At 43.1% G+C, this 16,037-nt stretch overlaps 1 protein-coding gene across 1 annotated transcript; it reads left to right on the top strand.

The window, feature by feature from the left end:
- The first annotated feature begins 3,556 nt into the window (after positions 1-3,556).
- LOC133139477 (adenosine receptor A1-like) lies at positions 3,557-12,182 on the top strand. The gene is made up of 2 exons (XM_061259051.1): positions 3,557-3,972; positions 10,979-12,182. Exons 1-2 carry the CDS (start codon positions 3,650-3,652, stop codon positions 11,601-11,603), a joined length of 948 nt encoding a protein of 315 aa, XP_061115035.1. The 5' UTR covers positions 3,557-3,649; the 3' UTR covers positions 11,604-12,182.
- The last annotated feature ends 3,855 nt before the right edge of the window (positions 12,183-16,037 follow it).

Genomic DNA, 16,037 nt, shown 5'->3' on the forward strand with positions numbered 1-16,037 from the left:
GGGCGCTGCCTTAAATACTGAGTATTTGCTGGAAAGGTGAATCGCAGACGTGAGGCGGCCATTTTGTTTGGGCTGCTCTCATATTTCAGTCACAGACTGCTGTATGTTCTGGTCGTGGGAGTGAGTGCGGGGGGAAGTGTACAAAGTGTGTAAATGTAAATTTGATAAAAAGCTGGCGAATACCGTAGGAGTGATGAGAGACCAAAGAGGAAGGTCCACTGCGCTTTGAAAATATTTGTAAATCCGAGGATTGTCGAGTTCTAAAGAGCTACTTTATAAGTAGAGGTTATGGGCATCGGGGAAGGGGGGGGGGGGATTTCACAAAGCAGGATTAAAGGGTTGGCTGAATTAATGCACTGAGTAAAACCCAGAAGTTATTTTCATTTCATTCCATGTTCCAGATCTGGGAGTGCTCCAGGTTTTTTTTTTTACTTGCTTTGCAGTTATCCAGGTAACTCTGTGATCCTGTTTTGTGAAACAGGGCCCAGGAGGCCACTGAAGGTTGTGTATGCTATGAAGAGAATTTTCTTATTTTTTCTGTTTTTGTTGAAGAATTGTTTGCTGTTTTTTATACCCAGTGTGACGACGATGTTGAAGTACACGTGTATATATGGAATGCTTTTTAATAAACTTGTTTTCTAAGAAAATAATTTGAGTGATGGTACCTTTTAGGAATCCATCTCAGTTGTTTGAGGTGTTTGTTGAGGGTCACAGATGATAATGGATATTTAGGAGGGTCACAGATGATGTTTCAATCATGTAAACGATTGGGATAATTAAATATTTGAGAGCAGAAGTCGAAAAGTGTAAACAGAGAACCCTCATTGCCCAAAACCCGACCTAGAGCTTAAAAAGATAACGGGGCGATTTTTATAAATGGTAAATGGCAAATGGTTTTGAAAAAGTTTAACCTCAAAAAAAGCTGCACATGCAAAAAAACTCTACCAAGGTGTGCAGGCCCTCTCTGGCTTTGTGGAACAAATGGTAAATGGTTGGCATTTATATAGCGCCTTTATCCAAAGCGCTGTACAATTGATGCTTCTCATTCACCCATTCATACACACACTCACACACTGATGGCGATCGGCTGCCATGCAAGGTGCCGACCAGCTCGTCAGGAGCATTTGGGGGTTAGGTGTCTTGCTCAAGGACACTTCGATACAGCCCGGGCGGGGGATCGAACCGGCAACCCTCCGACTGCCAGACGACTGCTCTTACTGCCTGAGCCATGATATATAATTATGCAAGAGGTTGTTGTGTTTTTCACGGTGTGAAACTGCGCCCTAGCAACTTCTTATCTCCGTGTTTGTGTGAACAGCTATTTGTCACCTACTGACGGCCCAGGGTGACGATTCGCTGTCCTCCTGATAGGCTCGGAGCAGCCAGGGCAGTGGGGGTGGGGGGGGGGGGGGCTGTTTATCTCATCTCTGTGGTCTGTCCTCTCCAGCCCTCAGTGTGGAGCGTATGCAAAGCACAGCTGCTTCAGAAAACTGTCACTGCGACAGAACTGCCAATGATTAACAGGAAATGCAAAATGTGCGGCCTGGAGAGAAAACTCGGTGCACAACTACACTGTATCCACGCTCATATAAAATGTTGAAGGCCCAAAACACACACATGGGCACATGTAAACACACACACACACACACACACACATATAAAGTCTGTAGCGAAAGTGTTAGAATGAAGTTTAAATGTTTTTCTAAATTATCTCTGGATGGTTGTATGAACAAATTACAAGAAATGTAATAACCTGTATTCGAAAACAGTAGGTATTTAACCTAGCCCGGTGGCTATGGTACATGACTGGGACCTGCAATGTTGGTGGTTCAAGCCCCAGTGCAGCAGCTCACCCCCTGAGCAAGGCCCTCAACCCCGCATTGCTCAGGCCCCTTCTTAGCCTAATCAACTGTTAGTCGCTTTGGATAAAAGTGTCAGCTAAATAACTCATGTAAAGGCCTGCATGCCATTCAATTATCCTAAACATTTTACAAGTGCACACTGAAGTAAATGAGGGAGATCATGGTTCCTCTATACAGGTATGGTTCCTGAGTTACCCTGGTATAAAATCCTGCTATGACCAGCTTGAAATTACGAGCTACCAGCTGTTTCAAAACATAACTTGAGCTGGTCAAACCATGTTTGGTCAGCTGGTCTGAACTGGTCAACCAGCTACCAGCAGTTTCAAAACACTGTTGTTATCAGCAGGGTAATTAGGCAAGCAACAGAGGGCAGCCTGTAGCGTAGTGGTTAAGGTAAATGCCTGGGACCTGCAAGGTCGGGGGTTCAATCCCTGATGTAGCCCCATAAGATCCACACAACTTTTGGGCCCTTGAGCAAAGCCCTTAACCTCGCCTTGCTCCAGTGGAGGATTGTCTCCAGATTAGTCTAATCTACTGTACGTCGCTCTGGATAAGAGCGTCTGCCAAATGCCATTAACGTAACGTAATGTAATGTATACACAAGCTGAATAAGACTGCTGGCTTGCTGATGTCTCACAAGCAACGGTGGCTAAGGTGATGCCTTCATGGAAGTCTGAAGGAAAGCATTATCAACTTGGGCAGAGTACCCTGCTGAAAAAAACAGCTCAACCTAGGTTTTGAAACAGCTGGTCGCTGGTGGACCAGTTCAGACCAGCTCCCAGCTTGACATGGTATAGCTGGTTGACCTGTTCAGACCAACTGCCAGCTTGACATGGTTTGACCAGCTCAAGCTATGTATTGAAACAGCTGATAGGTGGTTGACCAAGCTACCAGCACTTGCTAGTCGACCAGCTCATACCCAGCTAAACCAGCTTAATGACCAGCTTGGCCATGTTGGCAGAGCTGGTTTCTACAGCGGGGTAATTGAAATCGCATACGCCTCAACTGTGTTGTCCATACATTGGCAAAACAGACACGCATCTCTGAATCAGTTGACACCATATTTCAGTCTAGGGCCAGAAAAGTCTGCTGAGAACAAAGTGGTTTTATGGTGTTATATGGTGGTCAGTTCCTTCATTTTGGCAGTTACCTGGACCTTACAATGGAAACAAGTAATCACTGACATTGAGCCCTACCAAACTGAATTGTTTAACTTAATTGGCTAACTATGTGCCTAAAATGACTTCTGTTCGACAAGGCTGAATTGTATTGAATGGTTACAATGAAAACTTGGGGAAAAAAGACATAGGAGCTGTCTTGTTCAAAGACTGCCACTAGATGGCAGATGTGTAACAAACTAAAGTATACTGAAGTGGCAACTACAGTGGAAAAGTTAAGTGCATTTTAAAAAGTGTTTTTTTGTTTAAAAATGTACTGAAATGTACTGCGTACTCTTAAAATCCTTCAAGCTTTAATCATCTCTGTACATTTCACTCACATCACCACACTTTATAAGCTGTACTGTAGGTCTTTAACCACTGTCTGTTTATTTTCGGAAGAATCTAAAGATAATCATCTCCGAGGGTAACAAGCGTGCTCTATTCTCACATGCAGGACAAACTGAAAGCAGTCAGGTACCCATCAACCGCAGAATTTGAAAAGCTGCTTACAGCAAAACGTAGATGTGCAGGAAAGCACTGCAGTGTCTGCTGTGAGTGGGAGGCAGAGCGAACACCCAGCCAGGACCGAGAGAGCTTCCCCACAACAGCTTTCAGGACTCAGTTGGGATGACCATCCAAAAGCTCTACATAGCCCTGGAGATTTTGGTGGGGCTGGCCTGTTGCCTGGGCAACCTGCTGGTGGTCTGGGCGGTGTGTGTCAACCGTTCGCTGCGGCAGCCCACGTTCTGCTTCGTGGTCTCGCTGGCGGGGGCCGACTTCCTGGTGGGAGCGGTGGCCATCCCGCTGGCCCTCCTGGTGGACGGGAAGGTGAGCTCCTTCTACGGCTGCCTCTTCTCCTGCTGCGTCCTGCTGGTTCTGACCCAGAGCTCCGTGCTGTCACTGCTGGCCATCGCCGTGGACCGATACCTGCGCGTCCGCACCCCTCTCAGGTGAGCTCAGGAGACAAGGGCTACAGTAGCATAGGCACCGTCCTGCTGTAAAATCCAGCTAGGGCAGCTTGGCCAGCTTGAAAATTGAAGCTGGTCTAGCTGGGTATGAGCTGGTCAACCAGCTAGTGCTGGTAGCTTGTTGTAAAACATAGCTTGAGCTGGTCAAATCATGCCAAGCTGGAAGCTGGTCTGACCAGGTCAACCAGCTAAACTATGTTGAGCTGGGAGCTGGTCTGAATTGGTCAATCAGCTGGTGCTGGTAGCTTTTTTCAAAACATATCTTGAGCTGATCAAACCATGTGAAGCTGGGAGCAGGTCTGAACTGTCAACCAGCTAAACTATATTGAGCTAGGAGCTGGTCTGAACTGGTCAACCACTTAAACCATGTCCTGCTTCAAACCTAACTTGAGCTGTTTTTTTTTTCAGTAGGGCATGCCTGTGATTGGTCAAAAACTATACATCTCTGTTCAATGTTATGGTGCATGTTGCATGTTGCATGTGATTGGGTGATCTTACACATGGTTTCATGATTATAAAATGCAAAACTGTCATGTTCCTGGTGGATCTTGGGAATTTATGAAAAACAAACTTGGTCAGGCCAGATCGAGAGTAATATCTGTCCCTACCCTCATTGCCTCTCCAAGCAGGGGATCAAAGCAACTACAGGTCCCCTGCAGCACTACTGTAGTGATACAGTACACATCCTACAGACCCCTTTATCTCAATTCCTTTCACTTCATGTCAAGGTACACAACCTTCTAAAAATCATATCCTTTGTCACAGGTATGGTTCTGTGTTTTTGCTGTTATTCTGAAAATCCATATTTTAAGCAATGAATGCTGAATGCAAGTTCCAACTTCAATTTGATGGTGAGGGTTTCATTGAGGAGATAATTAGTCTATGTGGGTGTAATATCAATATATTTTGTGTGGTTGTATCTTGTCTTTCACGTTTGTAACTATGTGGCCCTTTTGTAAGATCAACTTGTGTAATCAGACAAGGTATTACGCATCTTATTTGCTGATAAATTGTGACTCAATAGCAACAATTACTATTAATTATTTAAAACTAGTTTTTTAATTTATTTTAAAAACATGTACTATTTAGGAAAAGCCATGGAAGGAAGAGGGTATTGCATTAAATGTGTTGCAATCCATATAGCTAATTAATGTAGATGAGACGAAACAATGGGGTAGGCGTTGTAGCCTAAATAATTTTTGTCATGTAGGCTGCAGTCGAACTTAGAAGCAAAAAATACTGGCGAGTAGATGGGACCATTTAGGCCTACTTACTTTTTTGAAAGCTAAAATATCATAGTTGAATGCAAGCCACCCTTTATGGCTTAGACTGACCCCTGTGCTAGCCCTAGCAGGGCGACACCTTACCTATTTCATATCAGACAAAAAAATTACAAAAGTAATGAAAGAAAATAACCTCCGGAGGATAACAAGAAGGGGCGAGCGACTAGTGCATCACTCGTATCCGTTACTCGTACTCGGAAGTTTGTGTGACGTAACCCGGAACAGTCCCCCGTACTACATTGCTATTTGTGTGTGTGTTTGGGTTGTCTCTGATATTGGAAAAGAAAACAAATCAGTTTTGGTCAAAATTTTATCATTTTAGCCTTTGTATCCGCCATTCAAATTGACCCGAACAGTATGTGTGTAATATAAACGTGCAGGGGGGGGGGGGGGGGTTGCAAACACGTTAAATTAGTCATTTTTCATTTACATGTTCATTACAGTAATTAGGCCCGCCGGAAATGTTTCATGCTCCAAACATCTTTTTTCTATTTTTCCTGGATTTTTTAACTTTGAAACGGGTCAATTTGACTCGCAACATAACAGGAGGGTTAAGCAACACATCCATCCCAGTTTGTTACCCAAGTAAAATAATGCTGAAAAAATACCGTGAATCACAAACACTTGTGGGACCAGCGACCACACTCCCGTCCAGATCCTCGGACCAGTAAATCTCAAGACAATCTGTGACAGTACACCTCATTCAATACACTGGGCTCACATGGATTATTGGCACCTTTACGTAATTACGCACCTCTAAGTAATGTCAGAACTAAACTGCCCGTACCTTGCTATCGGGTGACGTCTGACGTACACTATAGTACAGTCAGCTAAAGTAGCCTGCTAGGCTACCAACCACCATTGTAAGGTTAACGTGACAATAAACTGGCTTAAAGTTATTTCAGTTCAACTACTTCACCATTTTAAGAGCTAAAATGTATTCATTAACATGATCATTAAAATGCTGTACTTAAGTACGATTGATTTATTTAATAACCCCGACTTGGGGAAAAAAGACATAGGAGCTGTCTTGTTCAAATTTACAAAGTGTTTTTTTGTTTAAAAATGTACTGAAATGTACTGCGTACTGTACAAAAACCACTTTTGTCTTAAAATCCTTCAAGCTTTAATCATATCTGTACATTTCACTCACATCACCACACTTTATAAGCTGTACTGTAGGTCTTTAACCACATCTGTTTATTTTCGGAAGAATCTAAAGATAATCATCTCCAAGGGTAACAAGCGTGCTCTATTCTCACATGCAGGACAAACTGAAAGCAGTCAGGTACCCATCAACCGCAGAATTTGAAAAGCTGCTCGCAGCAAAACGTAGACCGGAGAATGCAGTAAGTCTGACCTAAGTACAAAGCTCACTCCAAACAAAGTGCCGCCAATATTCATGCTTTGAAATGTTTGGGGCGTTATGGGTTTATTCAGCGCAGTAACCCTGCCTTGTCAAATACCAGCAGTTCAGATTGCTAGCTAGATAGCTACAGCAGATACTTTAATTAAAATGCTATACATGCATGTAGCAACAACAGCAATAAGCGAACTGGATCCACCAAGTTAAGCGTGTAACTTTACTGTACACCGGCTGTTAGATTAACAAACAGGAAGGAGTAGAAATGGAGGTGTTGAGTAGTTAGGCGAAGAATGGCCAGACATCAAGGTTTTTCAGTCATCCTCACACATTAAAGTGTATTAAGACCACTTCAGATCACAGATAATCTGACCAGAAAAATCTGTAGGACAAAACTAACTAGCTAGCTACATTAACATTACAGCAATCTAAAAAATCCACCGCAAACAACATCACCGTGAACAACTTCACAGTAGAAATCAAAGTACCTAGCCAGCTGGCTAGTAAACATGTTTAAAAGTGAAAAACTAAATAACAAGAATCACCACCAGAAAAAGCGAAATTGACTAAATGTACTACCTTACTTCGAGCTAAAATAATATCCATGTCCAGAAAATTGTGACCGCATCCTCTGTCCTTAGTTATTTGTGTACAGTCCATGGTCTCTCCACACACGCACATTAATCTAATGAGTAAGTTCGCTCAAGCCATTCTGATTTATCCACAGCCTAGGGGTCAACACCCCCAGCAAAGTGAATATTTTCTTTGCATGTTCCTGTTGCTTCTACTTTTCTTGACTGTGGCCATTCAATGACTGTGGAAGTTTTGTGAATGCTATGCAAGGCTCAAGCTGAGGTAGGCTAACAGTTTCGTGTAGCCTACTGCCAGATCTCTCCTATAGCCTGCTTGTGAAATTAACGGTGCTGCTGACAAATGATAACTCTCGGCAACTGATAAGCAATGCACGAAATACAATAATGTATGATTTGTAGTTATATCCTTAATCTACGATCGGAAAAGTTCACCCAACAGTCTCTTGACATGCACAAGAGAGGGTGAGGAAAATAGCAGCCAAGCAGTCATTTTTACTTATCGAAGGTGGAGGAACCAGGGAGGAACTGGCCTATTACAAAACAGTGTTAACTTTAGGCTATCGTTCATCACTGATGTACAGCTACTGCAGCCAATGTAAATAAATAAATAATAAAGCAGGCCACATTTGAATCATGAATAAAAATAACAACTTGGACAAAATACAAAGTAAATGTATATGACCGAATTCTAATGGTCGAGAGAGGAATTGCAGCAAGAAATACGCTCAAACCACAATGCTGTTTATCCCTCCCCCTTCTCTGTGAATGTGCTGACATTGAAATGCAATTGGTTGTGACAATTAGAACCAATTTTCAACCAATGAGCTTTAATTATTGTAGAGTTATACAATGTTTAGTACAGTGTGCCGGCCCATCAACTGCATATTTTGAAACCCGAATTTAAAAAATATAAACACAGGCAGAGGGTGAGTCAACAACAGTGAGCCTTTTTCAGTGATAGGAAGGGATTTACAAATGTCTTATAACAATGTTTTAACACAAAACTGTTACCTATTGTACCTTTAAGGCAGAGGAGATGTACAAAAGAACAAGCAAAGTGTTTAGCTATTTGGGGGTTATTGACGTTTGTGTGTTGTGAACAGTGTTACACAGGGAGACAAGTTGCTGAAGCTAAACAGCCTGAATGGGAGAGAGTGTCATAGCCCAGGCAGTGAATGGAGCAGAAAGCATCACACTTATGCCAGAATTTGAAGAGAAGTTGCCAACACAAATTCAGTTGGGAGCTTTTAAGGAGTATGTGCCAGCACCAAAGCAAGTGCCAAGGGATGGGCAACATGTCTACTGTAACAATTCTAAAGAGCAAAGTCATTGTGTAAAGTGTGTGGGACCACACAGGTATGGTCAATGCGGGGAGAATGTTATAGTAAAGTCATTGTGGTGGTGAGAATAGCGCTGTAATTGGGTGATGCTAAGTTAAAAATAGGAAGTCGATACACGATCATAAACAAGGTTACTTAAGCAGAAGCAGTGCTGTACAGCAGCAGCAGTGATAATGTGGGTGCACCTTGTACAGACTCATAAAGTGCAAAGCAAAGCCTTGGTTCCTTGGTAATGAATAGAGTTCACTTTGTGGCATTTATATGCTATGTCTTGCATATGAATGGACAAATCACTAAAAATTCACGGCATATACAATACATGCGGTGGTATGCTGAGCCAAAAAACTGGGAATTACTGAGGTTACTGGAAAAATGATTTCTGAGATGATGGATCAGACAAAAGATGACGTATCGGAACCTCCTGCAAATTAGTATGGTGCATGAGATCCTTGAAATGTATGCAAGAAGTCTAATAGCTAATGGACATCAGTTTGAGAAGATTCATATTGTTAATGTTACATTGTAAACCTAACCCTAACCTCTGGTCCTACAATGTTTTTGCCATTTGCTCATGGATTATGTGTGAATACATCTATTATTTAATACATCTGTTCATATTTTATGTCTATTATATTTCTCCTTGCAATTGCAGAATGACATCATTGGGTGGCGCTTATCCAGGATTCGGTAAAGTTTTAAAAATGAAATACAGTATGTGGGAATCTCAGTGTTACTGGAGGGACATGACTCTGCTGTCACAAACAAAGAAAATATATGTATGAGAGTAAAAGGAGGCGAACGTGTGGGAAATGTTGGAGGAGCGTGGGAATGTATTGAGAAGGAACAGGAGAGGCCGTGCATGTGCATCCAGGGCCTCATTCCAATCGCCTATTTTTCCGCCATCTTTTAGGACACGCCAAACACAATTTCCCTGTCTTTTTCCAGCCACTTCTTCCTGCCTTCTCCCGGTGGCTGGAGCTAGGAGGAGAAAAACGTACTTTTGACTAAACCCCCACGAGTGCACAATTTCACCATATTCTGCAACAGCTGGTCTCCGGGGGCTTGCAGTCTGCCAGTGTCAGCTGCCGGAATGTGGCAATCCCCCAGTGCAATGCTGGTGTGTGGTGAGAGGTGAAGAGAGAGCTCTAAATTCGTCCTCTCATTGCGCAAGCTTTTTGTATTCGCTTTTGTTTTCCGATCAAGGCCAGTTCTTGGGCTTTGACAGGAAAGATGTATCTTATATGTGACACTGTGGTGTGGTGTCACTTGAGGAAACTTTTTTTGAAACAGCTGATAGCTGGTTGACTAGTTTAGGCTAGTTCGGGCTCTGAAACAGATGATAGTTGGTAATTTCACCAGGGGTACTAAACACTGCCAGTTCAGTTATTTCCTTCCTTTCACTGATGTTGAACTGAGACTGAGACTGATGGCTTCCTCTTCCACAAAACTGGCTGACTCTGCTATTTCTATTTCTAAATGGCAATCTACAGGAAGTTGAGCTGGTTGTCAGTTTCTTTTGACCACACTTTCATTGTGAATGGCCATCTACTCACACCCTCGGAAGTAGCCTATTACCTCAGCCAGTAAGGCTAGTAAAATATTGGTTATTGATATTAGGCCAATATTGTGCCCCTATGCAAATACCATACATGTAGTGACTTTGTTAAATTAACCAGAAAAGTTGAGGATGCAAAGATCAGCTAAGTGAAAGCATTCATTGCTCATGTTCATGTTCTCACGTGTAATATGTTAACTAGGAGGTATGATATGATGCTACTTTGACTACCAAGCTAATAAAATGATGTGCTTGAAAATATGTTTATCGAGACTGGGAAAAACTATAGACCTCTTGACCTTATCGTTGATGCTTTTTGTAATGTGTCTGATTTTGTTGTCCAGTCATCTGATCTATGGGTGATGGGTGTATGTTGGGTCTCATTGATGTACAGCAATGTGTTCCACACAAACATGTTGTTTTGAAGAAACTTTCCAGATGTATTTGTGCTTGGCCCCCTGAAATCTCAACAGTAACAATTAAGCACCTAAGCAACATCAGTGCTTTAATCTCCAACAATAACTAGTCTATAGTAGAATAGAGCTATTCCCCTGCTTCTGATCCGTTATGAAAGCAACTTCACCATTCACATACGTCTATTAAGCTAATTTGTACCATACGTTTCCTGTTTATATTAAAAACTGCTCAGAGGAAATATAAATCGTGCTGATGTTTTCTCACAGATGAAGGAAACAAGAAATGTCAGTCCAATGAACCACATCCCCGTTGGCTAATAGAAGCTTTTTCAGTGCATTGCATGAGAAACGCTTCTGGGTGTGTCACGTTATCAGGTCTGCCTAACTTTTTTTTTTTTTTTTTTTACTTTTTAAAAAAATTTTAAAATTCCTGTGCAGATACAGAAGGATGGCGACCCAGCGCCGGGCCTGGGTTGCCGTGGCGCTGTGCTGGTTGCTGTCGTGCGTCCTGGGGTTCGTCCCGCTCCTCGGCTGGCACAAGCCCTGGCTGGAGAGTCCCGGCGGCTATGGGTTCACGGACGTGATGGACATGTCCTACATGATCTACTTCAACTTCTTCGGCTGCATCCTGGCCCCGCTGGCGGCCATGGTCCTCATCTACGCCTGGGTCTTCCGGAACATCCGGAAACACCTGCGGGAGAACGCGGCCGGCGGTTCGGAATGCCGCGTGTATTACCTGAAGGAGCGGAGCCTGGCTCAGTCCCTGGCTCTGGTCCTCACGCTCTTCACCGTCTGCTGGCTGCCCCTGCACATCATGAACTGCGTCTCCTACTTTCGCAGCGTCCAACTGCAGTTCTACGCGGGCATCCTCCTCTCGCACGCCAACTCGGCCCTCAACCCCGTCGTCTACGCCTTCAAGATCCGCAAGTTCCAGAAAGCCTACCGAGACATCTGGAGCCGGTACTTCCTGTGCCGGGGCCAGGACGGGCCCTTGGGCGAGCAGTCGGCCGATAACCTAGGCAGCACCAGCCAGAGCGACAGGGTGGCGAGGGCCGGCAGGTGAGCGGTCAGAGTCCTCGACCGCGAGCTGGGATTTCGAACACTGAACGTCGTACGAGCGAGCTCTGTGTGTTCTAATGGCCTTGGTATGCACTTCTTTGTACGTCGCTTTGGATAAAAGTGTCTGCTAAATAAAATATCAGGTCATGTAATGTAAAGTTCAGTGGTTGGTGATTGGTGGTAGGGATGTTGAATTCATCTTCTTCTGAGACCTTTTTAGATAGATGAGTGCATGACTCAATAACAGTTCAAAATGACAAGGACTGTCTATGTCAAAAATAGTCAACAATATGAGAAAGAAAAATGGCTGCAGTTGTGTCAAAACTTTGTTAAGCAGAAACTTTTTATTCACCAATACACCCTATCAATACTATAAAAGCATCATTGTGAGTGATCAGCATACACTCTCATCGTACGGTGACAATCATTCAAACAGAATAACCATGTATCTCTGTGTTTGTTATCAGTGTGATTGTTTGTCTTTGGGGTTTCAGTTTGTCTTCAGCTTAATTTCAAAACGACAAAATCTGTCTGAGTTCTTGTTCTGTGCTGTATGTTAAGAAATAAAAAATAGAAGAAGAAATACTTTCTATCATTTTTTGGCTGCGGCTAATTTGTAACTGAATGGAGAACCTTCTTACAGTCTGTCCCCTTTTTCATGACCTGGTTTTATCAGAAGTATTTCACATACTTGCCAACTGTTCGTGAACCATATTATGTAAGTTGTCAAAAAATAAAATGCAGTTTAATGCTGCCCTTTAGTTTACCTGGCTACTAAGAGGACTGACTGTACTGATCATCAGACTGTGTTCACCAACCCGAAGCCTCTGTTCCGCTCCACTGGGACCTCTAAGTCCTCCCCTTCTCCAAACTTGTGCTTTCTGGGGGGTGTTTCACAAAGCTGGCTGTGAGATTCCGTCCGGTGGAAAAGCCCCTTTTGGTGGAGAGGGCACACGCACCTGGGTTTGCGTTAAATAATCCATTCGGGTGCTTAAAGGTGTACTCATCTCCGCTGAGACAGGAGCTCAAACTGTGTAATTCCGTGCTCTGAGTGCACGTAGGGAGCAGGCATCCATCATAGAGTTGGAGTCCAAACCGAAATCTGGAAGTGCAAACACGGATAAAATACCTGGATGCACATTCCGTTTGCTCAAGAGTTGATGTGCACATCATTCCATGCTCCAATGCCTACAACTGGAAAAAATTGTCAAGACGAGAAATTTGTTGTGTAATGGTGCATGGGAGAATACAGACTCAAGTTCCTCTGTATTATAAATTTAAGCAGTTCATGAACATTTTTATGTTAACATTTTCCAAAATTTGGCATTTAGTGTTTTTATACTGGGCTAGCTCAATAATATAGCCAACTTTAGTTATTTAGTTAACATTATTGCAATGCAATTTGCTGTAGTTTGCGTTAATGAAACATCGTAGCTAGTTTAGCCAATATTCTATATTCCTAATATTAATTACAGATGTATTCCCATGAGTTGTAAAGAACTTGCTCGCTAGCTAGCATGATCACTAGTGTTAGCTACCTTCACACCATTTTGAGGCCATTTTTCCCATTTTCTCCTACTTGTACCCTGTTTATTTCAATCGGCGATGTATTTTGAGGAAACAGTGCAACAACCCTTGCACCCCCGGCAGCTGCAAAGAGAATGACACGACACAGCCTTCTTAAAGCCTCATCGACTCGAATCCCAAACCACGATTCCGGGGCAATTAGGGGCATTCGTACGCAGCGAACCTCCCCGCTGAGTCCCTCCCACCCTCGGAGCCAGTTAAAGTTGGTAAATCAAAGCAATATGAATCGTATGAAGATTGTACTTGTGTTATGGCTGTGCAGACAAACTCAGATTGCACTCTGGGATTGAGAAGGCATACTCTTGGAGAAGAGTATCCTTTTTGTATAATGTTTTACTTGTGTTATGACTGTGCAGACAAACTCAGATTGCACTCTGGGATTGAGAAGGCCTACTCTTGGAGAAGAGTATCCTTTTTGTATAATGTTGTACTTATATTATGGCAGTGCAGACAAACTCAGATTGCACTCTGGGATTGAGAAGGCCTACTGGAGAAGAGTCATTTTGCATGCACTTTTCCTCCTGGATTGGAGACAGCTTTAATAGGTCCTCACAGTAAAAATAAATGGTTTGATAAACTAAACATTTGTATTTCTTTTAGCAGTGGTGACCTTTAGAAACTGGGAAATTGGGAAGTGATTGTGTAGCCAGGCAGGGGTGAAAGAGGATCTGGACCCTACGTAGATGGCCAGAAATATACATTTTCTCACTTAAATAGGGTCATATCTTCCACCTCCCCCAACAAGGGGCCGGCTTTCAAACTATTAGTTTCGTCAATTTATATGAATCGCCCCCTGGTGACACTGTACCTTTATTTTCACATTGGACCTCATTCATGTTTGACAGAAAATTTAAATATTTCTGCCTGTATACTCATGTTTAATCTATGTTACGTATTTAAATTACTTCTTTCTTTATTTTGTTCTTTCTTATTTTCCCCCCCCTTAGACGAAGGTATAAATGTTTTTATTTCCCAAAAAATTCTCTGACGTAAATTCTTCGTTCCCCTCGTTTTTCATTGGTTCATCCGCAGAGGTAGGTAATTACCCTGCGTCTCCTTCTGTGTCCATGTGACTAGGCGTGTCACCAAGAGCACGCATGAGGGTGAGCAGTGAGTGAAACTGCTGCCCTGTGTGATGGAATGTTGGTTTCTTTTGCCGGCTCGGATGGTGCAGTGGGTAGCACTGCTGCCTCACAGCAAGGAGGTCCTGGGTTCGAATCCCATTCGGCCGGGGCCTCTCTGTGTGGAGTTTGCGTGTTCTCCCCATGTTCACGTGGGTTTCCTCCGGGTACTCCGGTTTCCTCCCACAGTCCAAAGACATGCAGGATAGGCTGATTGGAGAGTCTAAATTGCCTGTGGGTATGAGTGTGTGAGTGAATGGTGTGTGTGCCCTGCGATAGACTGGCGACCTGTCCAGGGTGTATTCCTGCCTTTTGTTCAATGTATGCTGGGATAGGCTCCAGCCCCCCTGCGACCCTGTTCAGGATAAGCGGGTTAAGATAATGGATGGATGGTTTCTTTTGGCTTCGCTTTCTCTATATGTTATATACTATAAGTCCCACACCAGTTGCAGTGCCCTAACCTACTTGTCCCCTGGCTGGGTTGACTCTCCTCCACAGAACCACCAGGGGGAGACAGAGGCTCCCTTCAGATTCATACAGAACTCATTCTGTTAATTACTATTATATTATGATATATTTATTCCTCATCTTAATTCAGCTTTGCTTCCCTGGTGACAAATATGAATTTAATGGCAAAATGTATTTGTCCTTTTTGCATAAATGTGCTCTTCTCGATCAGATGATCTGAATTATTGTTTTATTGAAAGTGTACTATAGTACTTAGGAAAATATTTTTACTGTGCAAATAAATAATACAAAATATCAACATTGGTGACAATGTATAAAATATTTTCACTAAACAAATAATACAATGTATCAACATTAGTACACAGTATCAGCATCGTGTACTTTTCAATTAGTATCCATATATCCCTGGCACTGTGTATCGAATTGTAATCATTATTATCAAATTTCAGGTCTTGGCAGTTACTTCAAGTATTTAATGATAATATTTATATGAGCATCTGAATGTGCAGTTATGACATTCACAATGTTCAATTTTAAATGGGGAAAAGTTTAATGTTGTTGTCCAGAGTAATTACTTTAAGTTTCCACCAGGTGGCAGCACAGCCCTAAAACCCCCATCAATCAGTGGAAAGTGAATGCCAGAGAAAAAGAGGCAGTACCTCCTACAAGGTTTACACAGCTGCAGGTCAAAAGTCTCACGCGCTAATCCGCTCTTAAACATTATCGAACATCAGCTCTCCCTCTCCTTCTGAGAGCTGCGTCGATATCTCGTGCAAATCCTGTTTGTTTTGCTACCAGCGAGGGCGGGCGGGGGGTGGGGTGGTGGGGGGGGGGGGGGCTTGGTGGCGGGAGTGGCTTCGAGAAGCTTCTGGAAGAATACTCTGGCCTTGGCGCGGTTTTGAGGGAACTGGCGTTACGCCTGAGAGGGAACTCTGTAAGCTGCCAAGCGTCTTATACTGTGACTTTGTCTCCACACTCGCACAGCTCCGACTGTCCTAACACTGTTACAGCAGCTCCCTATCAGCAGGGCTGTATCAACATTCTGAGAAACATAGAAGGCTACTGAAGAGAGCATGATCTGGAGGAGTCGATGCAGTTTAATGGGCTTTTTTTTTTATCAGATATTTCCACAGAAAGGGGTGTACTATACTTTGCAGGGTTGAATAATTGATTTTATTAGCATCAATGTAGAGATGCTGAAACTTTTTGCTGACAGAGTCAAAGCCCTGACTCAAAACCTGGCTTTAGAAGCTGCAGTAACG

The sequence above is a fragment of the Conger conger genome, chromosome 10, assembly GCF_963514075.1.
Source record: "Conger conger chromosome 10, fConCon1.1, whole genome shotgun sequence".
NCBI lineage: Eukaryota > Metazoa > Chordata > Actinopteri > Anguilliformes > Congridae > Conger > Conger conger.